This window comes from Schistocerca americana, chromosome 7 (assembly GCF_021461395.2).
Source record: "Schistocerca americana isolate TAMUIC-IGC-003095 chromosome 7, iqSchAmer2.1, whole genome shotgun sequence".
In the NCBI taxonomy this organism is placed as follows: Eukaryota; Metazoa; Arthropoda; class Insecta; order Orthoptera; family Acrididae; genus Schistocerca; species Schistocerca americana.
In genome coordinates, this window is record NC_060125.1 from 389,523,333 (window position 1) to 389,541,661 (window position 18,329).

The 18,329-nt window shown below is 34.9% G+C and overlaps 1 protein-coding gene across 1 annotated transcript in view; it reads left to right on the forward strand.

Moving 5' to 3' along the window:
* LOC124622962 overlaps positions 1–18,329 on the forward strand; it is a 246,818-nt gene that overhangs the window by 175,509 nt on the left and 52,980 nt on the right. Inside the window, 1 exon segment of the mRNA XM_047148752.1 lies at positions 3,301–3,391. Within this exon segment, the coding sequence (XP_047004708.1) occupies positions 3,301–3,391 (91 nt within the window).

The window sequence follows — 18,329 nt, forward strand, 5'->3', positions numbered from 1 at the left end:
AAAGAAGAGAGAAAGGTGTTACCACACATCTCGAGAAGTACTTGACCGATTTACTTCCAAGTTCTTGGTTGATATACATGAGATTTATACATTCAGATGAAAGAATAAGAAACATTAATGAAAAATTAAATTACTAACAAACGAAATATATCGTAGTAAACTGGGTGTAATTGCTACTGCGAGAATAAATTACAGCGGCAATACCCGTCTTGGAGTGGTACCATCAGGTCGCGGGACGAGCGAAAGCTCGGAAATTTATCAGAAAAATGATTACAAACCCCTATTAATTGATTAGTTGCCGTCATTACTTATGCAGTGGCGGAACAAGGCTGGCTTTAAAGGACCTATTGCCGAACGTAATAGAGGTGACCATCATTACGGCGTTTGCCGCAGGTGAAAACTTGTTCATTCCTCGCGTTTCGCTGATACCTAGAGATTTAAATATGCCCTTCGATTTTAAGCAATTGCAGTTTTCCATGCGGCTTGCGTTCTCCACAGGTATCAACGAGGCACAGATCCAGTCACTTTTTGTGGCAGGTATCCGGAGCACCGCCTGTAACTGTAGCTAGTAGTAAATAAAGTAACTGAATTGTTGAAGCAAATTTAGTAGTAAAATCTACATCTTTGTAATGACAACTCAGATTTAAGCGTTTGACTTACTCTTAAATAGTTCACAAATTCCCTCGTTATAAAATTGACGCGCATGAGTCTTCAGCCAACCAGTGGCAGCGTCTTTAACTTCTTTGTCGCAGTCAAAGCGTTGGAAGCTTGGAAGCCATTTCATCTGTATAAAGAATTATAAATTACTTCGAGGCATATCTGTGCTGTAGATCGAATGTAAAAATCCTCCCATTTGGTCTGATACATAATTACTTGCTTCTGCCGCATGGTGTGTAGCCGAGCGTCGAGCAGAAACATAACGCCGGTAATTAACACAATGACCTATTTAAATACCCTACTGGTTACTGTAGAATCAGATTTAGTACGTACCACTTAGAACGACAGTTTCAAGTATCAGCTATATGACAATTGGGTGTGGTATACCTCTACACAGTCTTCTAAATGTAGAGCAACACCACACTTTTTACACTGCTATGCTCTTTCACTTCGTTTTCACTGCGACTGCAGCTCGTCATTTGAAGCGCCTAGGTAAGAGACAGAGTCCCCTGCGCTGAATCCTTCCACGTTCTACAAAATTCACAAATCAGTTTCCTTTAGCGTTACTACAAAAGGCAGCCATAACCTTTCGGGCCAACAGAGCCTGGCGTCGTTCTTTCGTTTCTTGACCGAGGAAAAGCCCATGTCGAATCATCACATACGATTCTGTTCAGTAGATCTTCTGATTTTGAATCGTAAAGAAACAAAATTTAGACAATCAGTCATCGTGTGAGTTTTTCGTTCCCCAGAAATGAGTTTTGTATCGAATCGAGCAGTGAACTTGTCGTCCCCTTATTGTTTGGAGACTAACTCACGAAGAACATTCAGACAAACTGTGGAAAGTTGTCCGACAGTTTATATTTCGTGAACTCTTTCCTTTACTGTTTGCACCGGTGCTTTGGCGATTACAGATCTATCTTGCATCTGTCGACATTTGAGGCAATCTCTTTTCAGTACATCAAACTGTTTCGTGTTTTCCCACAGTTATTTAGCAGGTTTACTTGTCTGCGTGCCGCAGTGTCGTCGGCGAGCAGCCTGACAGTCAGTTGACACGTCTGATACAAAATTTATATATACTGAGAACATAAGCTTCAGGAATTCCCGACGTTTCTTTTTGTTGAGCGTTTTATTTATTATTCTTTTTAATTTAATATGCCAAAAAACTTGTTTTAGAGATGTGTGTTCTTTCCGTACTGACATAGCACTGTGACATTTGGATTTTAAACTAGTTTTTCAAAAGAAAACTTCGAGCAGTTGACAGAAACATAGAAAGGTGAATCCTTGATTTCACTAAGAAAGATCGGAAAGGAAGTGATGATCAACAACATGAGTTCGGGATATTGCGGAAGGGTGAAGGCTCTAAAATAGAAATGGATAGGACATTTCGCACGAAGAAATGATGGAAGATATACGTAATACTACAGTGAAGTCTCAGAGAAAGACGATCGCAAAGCAGACGACCAGACCGCTGGGAGAAGAAAGTCGCAAGCTTGAACTGGTAGAGAACAGCAGGACACAGGGAGGTCTGGAAAAGGAAATTGAAATCGCATTTTTAGCTTAAAATTAAAGAGTTTAGACCTTGACAAGGCTGAATTAGCTCTAAAATAAATAAGATAGTTCTATGCTTCTGTCCTCACCAGTTCACAGAGTGATGCAAGAAGCTTAGTAGCAAGGACTCTTATCGCTATGCTTACAGGTGCCATGCCTCAAGTACAATTAGAAGCCACGAACATGCTCTTCACCATAAGGGTGTGATTTCCTACGTCAGAATTCATGATGAAGAAGGTGGTGGGGGGTGGGGGTGGCGTCGGGCTACTTTTGCCCCGCTATTCTCACACCATCTCAGTCAATTTATTTGGAAAAAGCTATGGTTAAATGTCGGAACAGCTCAGCAGTGCCTTGAACATCTTTAAATCAAAATAAAAGTTCTGTATATGTGGTGTCTGCTCTTTCGGATAAGTCCGAAAGAACAGATACAATTTTGATTCTGCAGCCACTCTGAATCGGGATACAATGGAAGATATTATCTATCAGTGAACATTGAATTTTATATTTTGACCGAGCGGTTCTAGGACCTTCAGTCCAGAACCGCGCTGCTGCTACGGTCGCAGGCTCGAATCCTGCCTCGGGCATGGATGTGTGTGATGCCCTTAGGTTAGTTAGGTGAAAGTAGTTCTAAGGCTAGGGGATTGATGACCTCAGATGTGCTTAGAGCCATTTGAACCATTCGAATTTTATAAATATCGTAAGATGAAAATTTGTGCTGGACCACGATTCGAACCTGGGCCTCCTGTATGCTGCGCAGATGTACTGACCACTACGCCATCCATTCGCAGTGGTCACGCCTCCTGTCAGACACAAATTCTCATCTTACACCACAGAGTACTGATGTAGTGTCTGTGCTCTTTAGACTCATTACAAATTTTCAACATGCCACATTCATGTAATTCGATGCCCACCGGCAGGTAGTGTCTTTAATTCCTTTGTGTCTTGTTACACGTATTGTGTTTCAGTTCTGTAACCCCAAAACTTGGAGCAGTTTAAGATCGAGTTAAGCATTTTGACTTGTACATAGTCGTTTTGTTATCTTAAGTGAGCTACGCACTTTCCATGAACTCCAGTACGACCTTTTCTTTTTCACAGAAAATCCTGGCGAGCAGCGAGCTTATCAGCAAGGCGGCCAATTACCGCTTCCTGTTCCCCTGGCTCGGAGAAGGCCTGCTGACAAGTGCTGGTGAGCTCTCCTGCTTTAACGTACGTATTCTGAACGATAATTACACTAGCAGCCTCTCGTCTGAGGGTTCAGTTGCTGTGAAGAGGAACGCACGCTCGAGCTGGACAGGAACGACGCAGGAATCGGCCGTTTTCAGGAATCCGTTCCATTATATACATGAAAAGATTTACTGAAATCGTGGAGATCCAAACTGGATCTTGCGACTTCGAGTAATCAATGCACCATCTCAATCAGTAGCATCTGTAAGTGAAATCGTTGCATGACCACTAGTTTCGTAAAAATAACTGGTACACATATGGCAGAATCTTCATGTACAAACGAATAGTTACTTAAATTCTCTTGTCCGTAACTTGGGAGGTTTTACGGCCTCCTCTTGTAAAGAAGCTGCTTGACGTGCCTAATCTGCAACGTATCCTCATTGAAACTGTCAAGCTCTTATGAACTGTTAGTTGTTCAGTTCCTCCTGGTATCAATAGGGATTAAGTAGGTAGGTACGTTGATTGATTGATTCGGTGGAGGGGACAAGACAGCAAGGTTACCAGTCCCATCGCATTAGGGAAGCATGGGGAAGGAAGTCGACCATGCCCTGTCACAGAAACCATCCAGGCATTTGCCTAAAGCGATTTAGGGAAATCATGGAAAACCTAAATCAGGATGTCTGGACGCTGGTTTTAACCGTCGTCCTCCAGAATGCGAGTCCATTATGCTAACTACTACGCCACCTCCCTCGGTAACGGGGATTAAAGAGTCTCTGTCAGACATAGAATTTAATTAACCCCATTCACAAGAAGTAGAGAGATAAACAAAGAACTATAAACCTACCGTATATCCTCATTTTGTAAATAAACCAGACGAATATAGAAAATTTTCAACAATCGTGTAGAAAAATCATTACTTTTTAATCAAGGGCAAGGACAGACTGACTTACAATGTGAATATAACACAACTGACCTTCTGCAGATGGTGAACAAGGATTATAGGGAACCTTGCAATGAATTATCACTTTCTCTACAGTTCACTGTTTTTGATATAGCTTGGGGCTCAGTTTTAGTAAAGTATGCGCTTTAAGCCTTTCATATACAAAGAATGGAGGAAAATGGGGGCTTAACTTCCTATTGTCAATGAAGCGCAAGTTCCGAATTCCAAAGGGTGACGAAGGAAATCATCAAAAAGAATCATGCCAACATATGCCTCGGAAAACCTACATCTGCACAGCCAGACGCAGTTTGAACCGCCGCACTCGTGAGCGCGAAAATGGCTCTGAGCACTATGGGACTTAACATCTGAGGTCATCAGTACCCCTAGACTTAAAACTACTTAATTAACCCGAGGACATCAGAAACATCCATATTAGACAGGATTCGAACCTGCGACCGTAGCAGCCACGGGCTTCTGGACTGAAGCGCCTATAACCGCTCGACCACAGCGGCCGACCCTGAACACGAACCCATAGACTTAAGAACTGCGCTGCCTTGCTCGGTTTGGGAAACGAGGGCTGTAACATTTCATCAACTTACATCATTGTGGGGAAGATATATGCCCCAGTACATCTCCAATCAGGCTTCTTGAAGACACTGAGGAATTCATAATTGAAAGAGAAGTCAAGAAAGAAAATCCATGTGAACAAAACTATTCTAAGGAATCCTATAGGACATTTCCAGATCTTTCAGTTAAGGAAAAGCAGTAGGAATACATGTTAATGGAAGATACCTGAATCACAGGCGTTTTTAAGATTACGTTGTACTGTTTACCTCTTTGAAAAATCACCAGTAGCAAAATAACTTAATAGAGCAAGTTTGAAATAAAATCAAAAATCAATAACAATAATCCAAAAATAATGTATACCTAACATACCAAAAAGAAAATTTTATGAACGTCTATATATAATAGGCAATCTCCCGACCAACTGGCTGACTGACTGACTGACTCACTCACTCACTCATTGACTCATCCCTATCCAACCCAAACCTCCAAGCATAGAAACTTAAAATGTGCAGAGGGTGCTGATCTTATACCTTAGGCATTGTTTAGTAAGGGATTCTTCGAAATAATTGTGAAAAATCTGCCTCAATTTCACAAACTACCTAGTGTTTACCTAGGTTTCAGCATGGGTAACCACACCTTCTTCAGAACAAATATAAAACAGCTTGCCTCAATAGGCATAGTCAAAGGCTAAAATCAACACCTACAGTGGCAATATGTTATTAATATAAAATTAACTTTATATTAAGTTAACTTAAATATCAATTAATTAAATAATCTAACTGTAGATAATTATATAACTATTATTATAGTTAATATAATTATTTATGTTAATTGAAGATATTATATTTAATATTATTAATTTTATTTATTATATCCTATTACAATATTTAATATTAATCTACATATTATTATATACTTTATAATACAGTAATTTACTTTAAGCTAAAAACATAAGTAGCTATAATCCTTGGTAAGTAAATGTATTAAAATAATCACTTAATAATAATAAAATAAACTTATAGGTATTTATATCTAATTAGATATAATATATTAATATAAACTATTTATTATATATAGATATATATTAAACAAAGAAAATATGCGTGAATCGAAACAAATTAATTGAAAATAACCGAAACTATACACAACCTAGTTTATAAAAAAACTTAATTTATATATTAAATAAATGAAGTGCCTGATTAAAGGGTTACCTTGATAGGGTAAATTAAGTAAATAAAAATTACCTTCATTAAACAAATTACATAAGGTAGAATTAAACTACTTCCTTTAGTATCATAAAACTATCATGCATCATGCACCTTAAAATAAAAAGTTAAGCTAATCAAGTTAATGGGTTCACACCCCATTTATATAGGTATCAATCATCTCATTTTTAACTACCAACAACTCTACAAAACTTCTCTTCCTATCAACATTAATGATAGGAACGATCCTGTCCATTTCATGAAATTCCTTGAGGTTTGAATAGGACTTGAGATCAACCTACTTTCATTTATTCTGCTTCTAACAAGAAATAAAAAATATAATGATAAATGACTCTCAATTAAATATTTTATTGTCCAAGCAATAGCTTCGACAATACTATTATTTTCAATTTTGTTGATTCAAATAATGTACCCAATAGGATGGGAAACGGAATTTATCCCCTGAATAATAATTATATCCAGATTATTATTAAAGATTGGAGCTGCACCCTTGCATTTCTGATTTCCAGAATTCATAGGTGCTTCTAGCTGAAATAACTGTTAAACATTAACAACATGACAAAAAATTGCCCCAATAATGGTAATATCATAATGTATTCAACTAACAACCTTCATTTGAACCATTATCATTTTAAGAATTATTATTGGGGCAATAGGAGGTTTAAATCAAACATCTTCATGACAACTTCTAGCATACTCTTCAATTAGACATTTTGGATGAATAATCAGATCTTCAACAGTCAGAGAATGTATCTGGGAACTATACTTTATTATTTATTCATTACTAAGACTAATCATAGTATTATTATTCAAGCAAATAAATTTATTCTTTATTAATCAGATCTATTCAGCTAGAAACATAAAAACTGAAATTAAATTCATAATATTTTTATCCCTACTATCTCTAGGTGGTTTACCACCATTTCTGGGGTTCCTACCGAAATGAATTGTAATAATTAATAGAAAACAACATAACAACCATTATGACTATTATAGTCATACTAACTACAATTACACTTTATTATTACATACGTATTAGATTCTCAGCTCTAATTGTATCATATACTAAAAATTCATGATCTATAAAGATGAAGTTTCAAAAATCAAGAATTAGTCTTCCTATAACCATAATAATTTCAACATTAGGATTAATTTCAACATCAACCTTAATCTCATTGTAGTAAGGACTTAAGTTAATTAAACTAAAAACCTTCAAAGTTATAATTAAAAGAATAATCTTTTATGCCTTAGTGAAACTTTACACCTCTAGAATTGCAGTCTAGAATCATAAATGAATGTAAGACCAGATTATGGTAAGAGAGGAAATATAAGTATATTTACAGTCTACCACCTAAAATTCAGCCATTTTACTGCAAAAATGATTATTCTCAACAAACCATAAGGACATTGGTACTCTATACTTTCTATTTGGAGCATGGGCAGGAATCATAGGAACATCAATAAGAATATTTATTCATGCTGAACTAGGCCAACCAGGATATCTAATTGGAGATGACCAGATTTATAATGTTATTATTACAGCCCATGCATTTGTAATAATTTTATTCATAGTAATGCCTATTATGATTGGTGGATTTGGTAATTGACTTGTACCATTTATAATTGGTGCACCAGATGTAGCATTCCCACGAACAAATAATATACGTTTTTGACTGCTACTGCCTTCATTAACCCTTCTTCTTACATCTTCCATAGTAGATAATGGTCCTGGTACAAGATGAACAGTTAACCACCCTATAGCAGGAGCTGTTGCATATTGGGGTGCATCTGTAGATCTAGCCATTTTTTCACTACACTACACAGGTGTATATCAATTCTTGGTGCAGTTAACTGCATTACAACAGCAATTAATATACGATCAGAAAGTATAACTTTAGACCAAACACCTTTATTAGTTTGGCCTGTAGCTCTTACAGCTCTTCTTCTTCTTTTACTTCCAGTTTTAGCAGGAGCCATTACTATATTATTAACAGACCGGAACCTAAATACATCATTCTTTGACCCTGCAGGAGAGCTTCTGTAAAGTTTGGAATGTAGGAGACGAGGTACTGGCAGAAGTAAAGCTGTGAGTACGGGACGTGAGTCGTGCTTCAATAGCTCAGATGGTAGAGCACTTGCCCGCGAAAGGTAAAGGTCCCGAGTTCGAGTCTCGGTCAGGCACACAGTTTTAATCTGCCAGAAAGTTTCATATCAGCGCACACTCCGCTGCAGAGTGAAAATCTCATTCTGATTCCTAGTTTGATTAATAATAGGAACAATAATGGAAAGCTATTGACGATCATATATTTTATTCTTAACATTTCTTGGTGGTATATTAGTTCTATTTATTTATATTACAAGAATTGCATCAAACGAAATATTTCAACCTAAATCAATTACCATAGTTATCACCTTAGCAATATGAGTCATTATTATATCAACATTAATTATCCTAGACATAACAATATTTATAGACTTCTTCAAAAAAACCGAAACATAGACCAACATTTATTATTACAATAATAATAATAATTTATTTATTTTTAGCACTATTACCAGTAGTTTAAATTACTAATATTAACCAGAAGCCTATTCATAAAACAAGATAATTTATTAATGAATAAACCCTTATGATTAAGACATCCTTTAATTAAAATTATTAACAACTCTTTAGTTGATTTTCCTGCACCAACAAATATTTCATTTTGATGAAATTTTAGATCTCTACTAGGATTGTGATGGTAATTCAAATCATAACTGGACTATTTTTAGCTATACATTATACATCAAATATTGAAATAGCATTTAGAAGTGTAGTATACATCTGTTGGGACGTATTTAATGGTTGAATTATTCGAACTTTACATGCAAATGGAGCATCTATATTTTTTATTTGCATTTATTTGCATGTAGGATGAGGAATTTACTATGGATCTTATATATATATTACGTTGAGGCCAAACATCATACTGAGGTGCAACAGTATTTATTAATTTACTATCAACAATTCCATACTTACGAACAGATTTAGTTCAGTGAGTGTGGGGAGGATTTACTGTTGATAATGCGACATTAAATCGGGTCTTTACATTTCATTTTGTATTATCATTTATTATTGCAGCTATAGCAGCAATTCGCTTATTGTTTCTTCATCAAACTTGATCGAGTAACCCGTTAGGGCTGAACAGAGACCTCGAAAAAATTCCATTTCATCCATATTCTACTTTCAAGGATTCTATCACATTAATAACATCATTACTAATTATATTATGTTTAATTATCCCATACCTTCCAGGAGACCCAGATAATTTTCCACCTGCCAGTCTATTAGTAACAACAGTTCACATTCAACCAGAATGATACTTCCTAGTTGCATATGCAATTCTACGATCAATTCCTAATTAGTTAGGAGGTGTTATTGTACTATTCTTTTCAATTAGAATCTTAATAATTTTACCATTCTATAACAAAACACCATACTGAGGTATCTAATTTTATCCTATCAATCAAATTCTATTCTGAATTATAGTAGTTGTTGTATGTTTATTAACATGAGTTGTTAAACGACCAGTTGAAGAACCTTATATAATAACAGGACAAATCTTAACAATTATATACTTTACACACATATTAATTAATGCTCATGTTGTAAATGCATGAGATTAGCTAATCAAGGAATAAATAAGTTAATTAGCTTAGGAAAAGCATATGTTTTGAAAACATACAACTAGAAGTTTAACTCTTCTGTTTACTTTGCTTAAAAAATTTCACTAAATAAATGAAATAAATAAAACCTTTAAACCAACAAAGAAAATAAAAAAAATTTAAAGATAAAGGTAGAAAACTTATTCATCCAAATATACCAACATATCATAACGAAACATTGGTAAAGTACCTCAAACCCAAATAAAACCAAAAGATATAATACTTAATAAAAAAATTATAAAAGAATAAAAACCACCACCTAAAAAAAATTAAAGCTAGCAACATTCTTATAAAAACAATTCTAGTGTACTCAGCTAAAAAAATTAAAGTAAAACCACCTGCACCATGTTCAATATTAAAGCCTGAAACTAACTCAGACTCACCTCCAGCAAAATCAAAAAGTGTACAATTAGTCTCAGCTAAAAGGAAGCAAAACAAGCTAAAGCTAAGGGAAAAGAAATAATAATAAATCAGCAATAAAGCTGATAATTTATAAAATCAAACATGTTAAAACTACCAATTAAAATAATTAAAGACAGTAAAATCGAAGCTAAACTAACTTCATATGAAATTGTTTGAGTGACAGAATGGAGGGAACCTAATAAAGAATAATTTGAATTAGAAGATAAACCAGCAATTATAACAGTATAAACACCTAATCTAGTACAATATAAAAAAATAAAAACCCTTAAGAGAAAGAACACATATAAGTTAAGTAAGCGAAAATTACTCAGACAGCTAAAGAAATCATTAAATTAAACAGGAGAAAAGTAATAAAGTAATTAATTAGATATAATAGGAATAAGCTGCTCCTTACAAATCAACTTAATAGCATCACTAAAAGAATGTGGGATCCCTACAAATCCTACTTCATTTGGACCCTTACAAATCTCAATATAAACTAAAACCTGTTGCTCCATTAAAGTTAAAAAGGAGCACTAATGAAAACACAAATAACTAATAAAAGAAAATTTAAAATTAACATAAATAAATCGTAAAGTATCAATACTATCTGTAGAAAAAATCTAGATAAATGAATTCTAAATTCAACACATTAGTTTGTCAAAATAGTAAATTAATTAATATTAATAAATTTAGTAAAAAATAATTTAACTATATCATGCTTATATAGTAATATGGGTTAATACTCTTAGGATAGAAACCGACCTGGCTCGCACCAGTCTGAACTGAGATCATGTAAGAATTTAAAGGTCGAACAGACCTAATCACTGGGCTCCTGCACCCAAAATTTTTGTTAATCCAACATTGAGGTCGCAATCTCCTTTGTCAATATGAGCTCTCAAAACTATTTACACTGTCATCCCTAAGGTAACTTAATATTATAATCAAAACAACAAACATAAATCAATGATATATTAATGAAGAGTTTATCTATTCTTCATGTCACTCCAAGAAAACAGTATCATCAAATATAGAAAGAGATACAAAAACCTTTATAAAAGTAAAATATTAAGCTCTATAGGGTCTTCTTGTCCTAAAGAAGAATTTAAGCCTTTTGACTCAAAAGTTATATTAAAAAATTTATTAAGAGAGAGTTGATTTCTCGTCAAGCCATTCATTCCAACCACTAATTAAGAGTCTAATGATTATGCTACCTTTGCACGGTCAAAATACCATGTCTCTTCAAAAATCTGCTCAGTGAGCAGGCTAGACCTCAAAATATTTTCAAGAGGACATGTTTTTCATAAACAGGTGGACATTAATTTTGCCTAGTTCCTTATAATAAATTTGTAAGGTAAAAATTTTGTACAAATAAATATACTAATTCTATTATCATTAGTAAAAGTTAAAAAAATTAAATCAATGATCTTAATAAAAAACATAAAATAATTATAAAATCAAAATATAAAATAATGAACTAAAATGTAATCTTAAAGATTGCTGGTTTAAAGCTTACTATTATATTTTAGAAAACAAATTATAGGTTAATAACTTCAAAGCTTATCTGTTAAGGGGCTCCGGAATGCCCTACACTTGTAATGTTAAAATAACGCTTATAAATTACATCTTTCCTCACAAAGTATTTGAGGTAGGAAGTTGAACTTTTTACAGATTATTTATTGGAATATGGACTACAACTTAACACAGGGATTTTACAAAATTTTAGTTCAGTTATTAAAGATGATTTTTTTTTCAATTGTAATGAAAATTCACAAAATTGTTTTGCAATTTTTTATTTATATATTCAAAAATATACCGTTTTTTCGAAAAAGGCTGTGTTAAATTATGCAGAAGATACTGTGTAACATTTACTGAAAGTTTGAAACAAATATGTTTGGAAGATCCTTAGAAAACATGTAATTAGTATGAGAAAATAAAAGTTTTGGGAATCGAGCGACAAAGATTGGATTAACTTTTTAGTGCATTCCAGGTCCATAGGATGGATTATCTTCATCCTCTGCAAACTCCTCCTCCAGCTGCCTCTTGTTCCTCCTCTTGTTTACTCTTGCTTGTATTTCTAGACTCTTTACAGCCCTGCCTGCAGCCCGAAGGCGTTCCTTGTCTAAAGCAAGCATCGCTTGTTGTTGTGTTTGTAGATTTTGCTACCATTTTCTTCAGTTGCAGTTACAGCAACACTGTTCCAAAAGGTGGTCATGTATGAACACTTATCACATTTCAATTGTATTTCACTAGCAAGTCCTACGTGCTTTATTATGGAGAGTTCCAGACCAACGTCACTACAATGAATACATCTTACACAGTTTGAAAAAATTCCTTTGAGAACTGACATATCAAATATTTCATTCACATCTGATTCGGCCATAAAACATTCATAGTTTTCACTCATTGAACCAAGCTTCTTCTGTGAAGTATTTTCTTTCCCACTTTGACTGCTATGGGCAGGTGTACTGGAGAGGTTAGGTTCACTCACTTGGTTATCGTCTTTATTGTTTACAGTAATAACACATACCTTTGGCTTTCCAACATTTCTCCTTTTCTTAAAAGCCTTCAGAGGATTTCTAATAACTTTACTTTTACTCATTATTATACTTCAACAAAACAGAGACTCAAGAAACAGAATTAATTACGAATATTTTCGAGATAACGACAGAGTAAATAAACATGAAACAATAGACAATCACACCAGCGATATATATTGAACCATCACAGGTTAGCCACAACACATACTTTATCTCACCTGATGAACACGGACGTTAATAATAACACCATTTGACAGCATTTTAACAGCGCCACAGTGGGTCACGCCCATGTAGAACACGTTTAAAAAAAATTTAAAAATAATTGTAGTCTTCGGAATTGAATAAATTATGTATCTATTAAAAGGTAATAGTCTGCAGATTCAGAAAACGCAAAAAGTAAAAATTGAACTTTACATGATTTTGAGCCTTTCCGGAGCCCCTTAAAGAACAAATTAGTTGATATTTATACTTAAAAAATTAAGTAACTTTAAAAACTTAAATTTTTTCTTAAGAAACTAGATATCTTAGAAAACGATTAACAACTCATATCTATAAATTATTTAATAATTATTATGATCCATTAACTATAAATTATTTATAAATCAACCCAAATCAAGACAAGTAAAATAAATACTAAAATTTTGATAACGCCTGATACAAAAGGTCAAATAAATAAAATCTACTTTAAAAAATTTAAAATAATATTTCATAAAACATTTACATTACCAATGTACTATAATTTTAAAAATCAATTCTATAAAATATACTAAGACAAACACCAACAAAATTATTTATATTAAATAACTAAATAAACAATAAATCAATATAATAAAATAAATATTCAAGATATCCTGATTGCACAGAAAAATTTACAGTGTAAGTGAAACTCTTTACTAATAAGTTATATCTTGAACCTCTTCTTAGATACACATTCCAGTACATCTACTATGTTACGACTTATCTCAATTGAAGCTACCTTAAAATACTCAAAATAGAATACTCAATAATGAGAGTGACGGGTGATGTGTACACATCTCAGAGCCAATATCAGTTAAATTAAATAAATCAAATTATTATCAAATACACCTTTATCAACAGTACTTCACCATCAAATCCGTTATAAACAAAAGTCTATTGTAATGCACCTCATCTTAACTACAAATTGCAACTTGACCTGAAATATTTTATGATTATAAATCTTGAAATTATAACTCTAAAAAGATTTGCTGATAATGGAGATATACAAACAAGTAAATTAAGTATAGTAAATCATGTATTATCAATCACGGGGTAGGTTCGTGTGAATGGAATGAGATACTGTCAAATTCTTTTGGTTTAAAGACCTTAACTAACAATACCCTGGTAAATATAATTAACATTTAAAGTAATAGGGTATTTAATCTTAGTTTATTATTTAAATTAAACAGTTCATAAGAAGAGCTACAAATAAATTTTAACATTCCACCTTACAAATTTATATTTTAACCCTAATAATATAGACAACTTTCTTAACCAATAATATTCACTTGTATCAATTGTATGGCACAAATCATGCTGATACTAAATCAATGGCTAAATCCAAAATCACTTGATAATTAAATTAAATTAATGCAAAAAGAACATTTAATTTAGCAAAACTTACATATAATACAAAGAAAAAGTGAAGAAACCAGCAAGAATAAAACCTTTAGGAAAAAAAGTAAGAAATTAAAAAATTAATCAAAATAGGAAAAAAAGGAAAAACAAATATTTAAAGAAAAAGAAAGAAAAATTACAGATAATAGCAAAAAAAGAAACAGACCCCCTTTCATGACCACAACAACTTCTCTATTATATATAAATAAAAATAGATATGGAACACGTATACCAATAAATGTATTGTATTCTTCCTTATTTAATCCTTCTTTTCACTAATAATAAAGAAATATTAAATAATATAATAAATGTTTTCGATACAAATACGTAAATTAATAATAATTAAGAAAAATCCTCCTCGATTGCACAAATCCCTAAGGGGTTGAAATAGGGGATGAAGCGTTTTTTGAAAATACTTCGCTATTAAGGGAATCTTGAAGCTACAGTTACCAAAATTACTATTTGAATTCTCTATCAGAAATTAAAGCACATGCTTCAGAATTTTCGAATTTCAGTGACTAAGGAGAACAATAGCAGATGAATTCTTTTTTGGAAAATAAAGCACTACTGAAACTCCTACATCTGTGAAAGCTGATATTAGACTTCTCGGTCAGAAATTCAAAAATATGTTTCAGTTTTTTGGAAATTCAAGCCCTAAATTCAATCCCTAAAGGGCTAAGAAAGGGGATGGAAATTGATATAAAACACTTCATGATGAAAGAATCTTCTAAGCTAAATCTACGAAAAATTGTATATGGCTCCTTCATTAGGTGAAAAGGACATATTTCAGTGTTTTTGTAAGTTCAACCCCTGAGGGACTGAAATAGAGGATGGAAATTTTTATGAAAATATTTAGCTACATTAAAACATTTTTAAAGCTAAATCTATGAAAATTTGTATTTGACATCTAAATAAATATGTGTTAGGGGATGGAAGATTTTATGGAAATATCACCACAAGAATGTAAAGGCATGATTAACAAAAACCAGTCTGCCCAAAGTAAACTCAAAAGACAATGTTTCTATGGTCTTAGATAGCTTTCAAAGCTTAGAAAATGCTACATTTTGTGAACAACATAAAAATTTTATTAAAGAAAAACAAAAAAAGCCTCTGCAGAGTATACAGCCAACACAAGCGAAGCAGTGGACGCAGTAAAGACATTAACCGACTGGTAAGCACTTTTGTTCAGGTCATTTGCAAACAACGATAGAATTGGCAGCAAAACAAATCTACCGGACGAAAAAAATCTGTATGGGCTGACGTTGGTAATCTGAAAGAAGTTTTCAAATAAAGGTTCTGATGTATTTGAAACTGAAAGCTTACATTCAATGTGTGGCACATGGCTTCTAGCTGCGAGGCATCAACTTTCATTGTCAAAACCGTTTAAAAACTGATAGTTACTCATCACGGAATGTAGATGTGTAAGTGAATGATTACTGGAAGAAGACGAAATCAAACTAGTGGACTGTGGAAGTAGGAAGATGTGGGAATATCATGTAACTAAAAGAAAGGATACTGAATATACTAAGAGCACTGCATACTGAATTCTTTTGCACAAGAAGAATCAGACGACCACATATCTGAAGATATAGAAATGAGACAAGAAAACATAATAGAGAAATTGTATATTTACGTCTGAAAGCCATAAAACATGGACAGATTTGGAGGAGGCTGTATCGAGAAGTGGATGTCAAATGACTGATGATCATGGTGACTCTGATGATGATACATACATCATGTTATTTAAAAACAGAAGGGGTGTTAAGAATGTGATGGCACCTAGGTCACCAAGGTGAGTGGAATAATTCAAAGTACCACTTCACTTGTAATGGCTGTCAGTGTTTCCCTGAACACGGGATGGGCAAGACAAATGTTATTACAATATTTGAACTGTGACAGTTAGATGACAGGCGACACAGAAGAAACTCAAAGATCCTGCAGATACTGAGATTTTCAACTACTGCTTGAGATTCCCAGTGTGTACCATCATGTCAGAAATGTACTGTGATAAGCCTCAAATGGGCACTGTCTGATCAAAATGATTCAGACACCCTATGTAATGCGGAATTGACCACCAGATGTCACGAGAAGCAGAGCTCCCAGTACCAAAAAAGAGACAGGGAGTATTTTACTGTCAGTAGAGAAGTAGCAACAGCAGGATGGGTCGGTAAGGTGAATTCATTGAATTCGAACTTAAACTTGTCTTTGAATGTTACTTGAGTAAATAATCTACCAGGCATCTTTTATCGCTTTTAAAGCTGTCCAATTAGACTGTTAGTGATGTGACTGTGAAATGGAAAAGCGAGGGAATGAGCATAGCTAAACCAAGCAAACCTCATGTACTGACGCGACAGGTACTGTCAAGCATTGCAGAGACTGGCTGTAAGAAATCACATGAAATCGGCCGAAGGACTCAATTTTGAGTTCCAGAGTGCCACGGGCAGTCAAGCTAGCACTATGACTGCCCGCAGGGACTTAAAAAGAATGGAGTATAATGGTCGACCAGTTCCTCATAAGGCACACAGTTCTGTAGTGAATACTAAGTACGATGGAGCTGTAAAGAGCTACGCCACTGGACAGTAGATGACTGGATACGGGACACTGAGGGTGACGAATCACACTGTGCCCTGTGGCGAGCCGAGGGAAGAGACTGTGTTTGGCGAATGCTTCGAAAGCGTTACCTCACACATGTGTATTGCCAACAGTGAAGTGCCGAGGACGTAGTGTAACGGTTTGAGGTGGTTTTGGCGGTTAGAGTGGGATCCCCGTACTGAGCTTAAGAAAACTCTAACTATGGTAAGGATATGAATTTTACTGTATTGCGTACTGGAGATGATGATTGTATGAGCTTCGAAATACACCCGGTCATAAAGTAGCATCTACGGGACCATGGTTTGTGGATAATAACATTCCTGAAACGGACCAGCGTATCAAGATTCCTGATCTGGAAGTAATGGGACACCTTTGGGGTGAGTTAGAACGTCGACATTCTTCGGTTTCGGCTCTTGGGTAAGACATTCCCACACCTCATTGAATGTATCTCCATATTAATATACAGTAATACACTCAAGAGCCAAACAAACTGGCACACTTGCTTAATATCGTGTAGGGTCCCTGCGAGCAAGCAGAAGTGCCGCAACACGACGTGGCATCAACTCGTCTAATGTCTGAAGCAGTGCTGGAGGGAACTGACACAATGAATCCTGCAGGGCTGTCCATAAATCCGTAAGAGTATGAGAGGGTGGAGATCTCTTCTGATCAACACGTTGCAAGGAATCCCAGATACGCTCAATAACACTCATGTATGGGGAGTTTGGTGCCCAGTGGAAGTGTTTAAACTCAGAAGAGTGTTCCTGTAGCCACTCCGTAGCAATTCTGGAGGACCCGGCCGGAGTGGCCGAGCGGTTCTAGGCGCTACAGTCTGGAATCGCGCGACCGCTATGGTCGCAGGTTTGAATCTGCCTAGGGGATGGATGTGTGTGATGTCCTTAGGTTAGTTAGGTTTAAGTAGTTCTACGTTCTAGGGGACTGATGACCTCAGAAGTTAAGTCCCATGGTGCTCAGAGCCATTTGAATTTGAATTCTGGAGGTGTGGCGTGTCACATTGTCCTGCTGGAATCGCCCAAGTCCGTCGGAACGCACAGTGGACACGAATGGATGTAGGTGATCAGACAGGATGCTTACGTTCATGTCGTTCAGAGTCGCATTTAGACGTATCATGGGTCTTACATCATCATAACTGCACACGCCCAACAACATTATAGAGGCTCCACCGCTTGAACAGTCCCTTACTGATATCCAGAGTCCATGGATTCATGAGGTTGTTTCCATACCCATACTCGTTCATCGGCTCGACAGAATTTGAAACGAGTTTCCTCCGACCAGGCAACATGTTTCCAGACATCAACAGTTCAATGTCGGTGTTTATGATCCCAGACGAGGCGT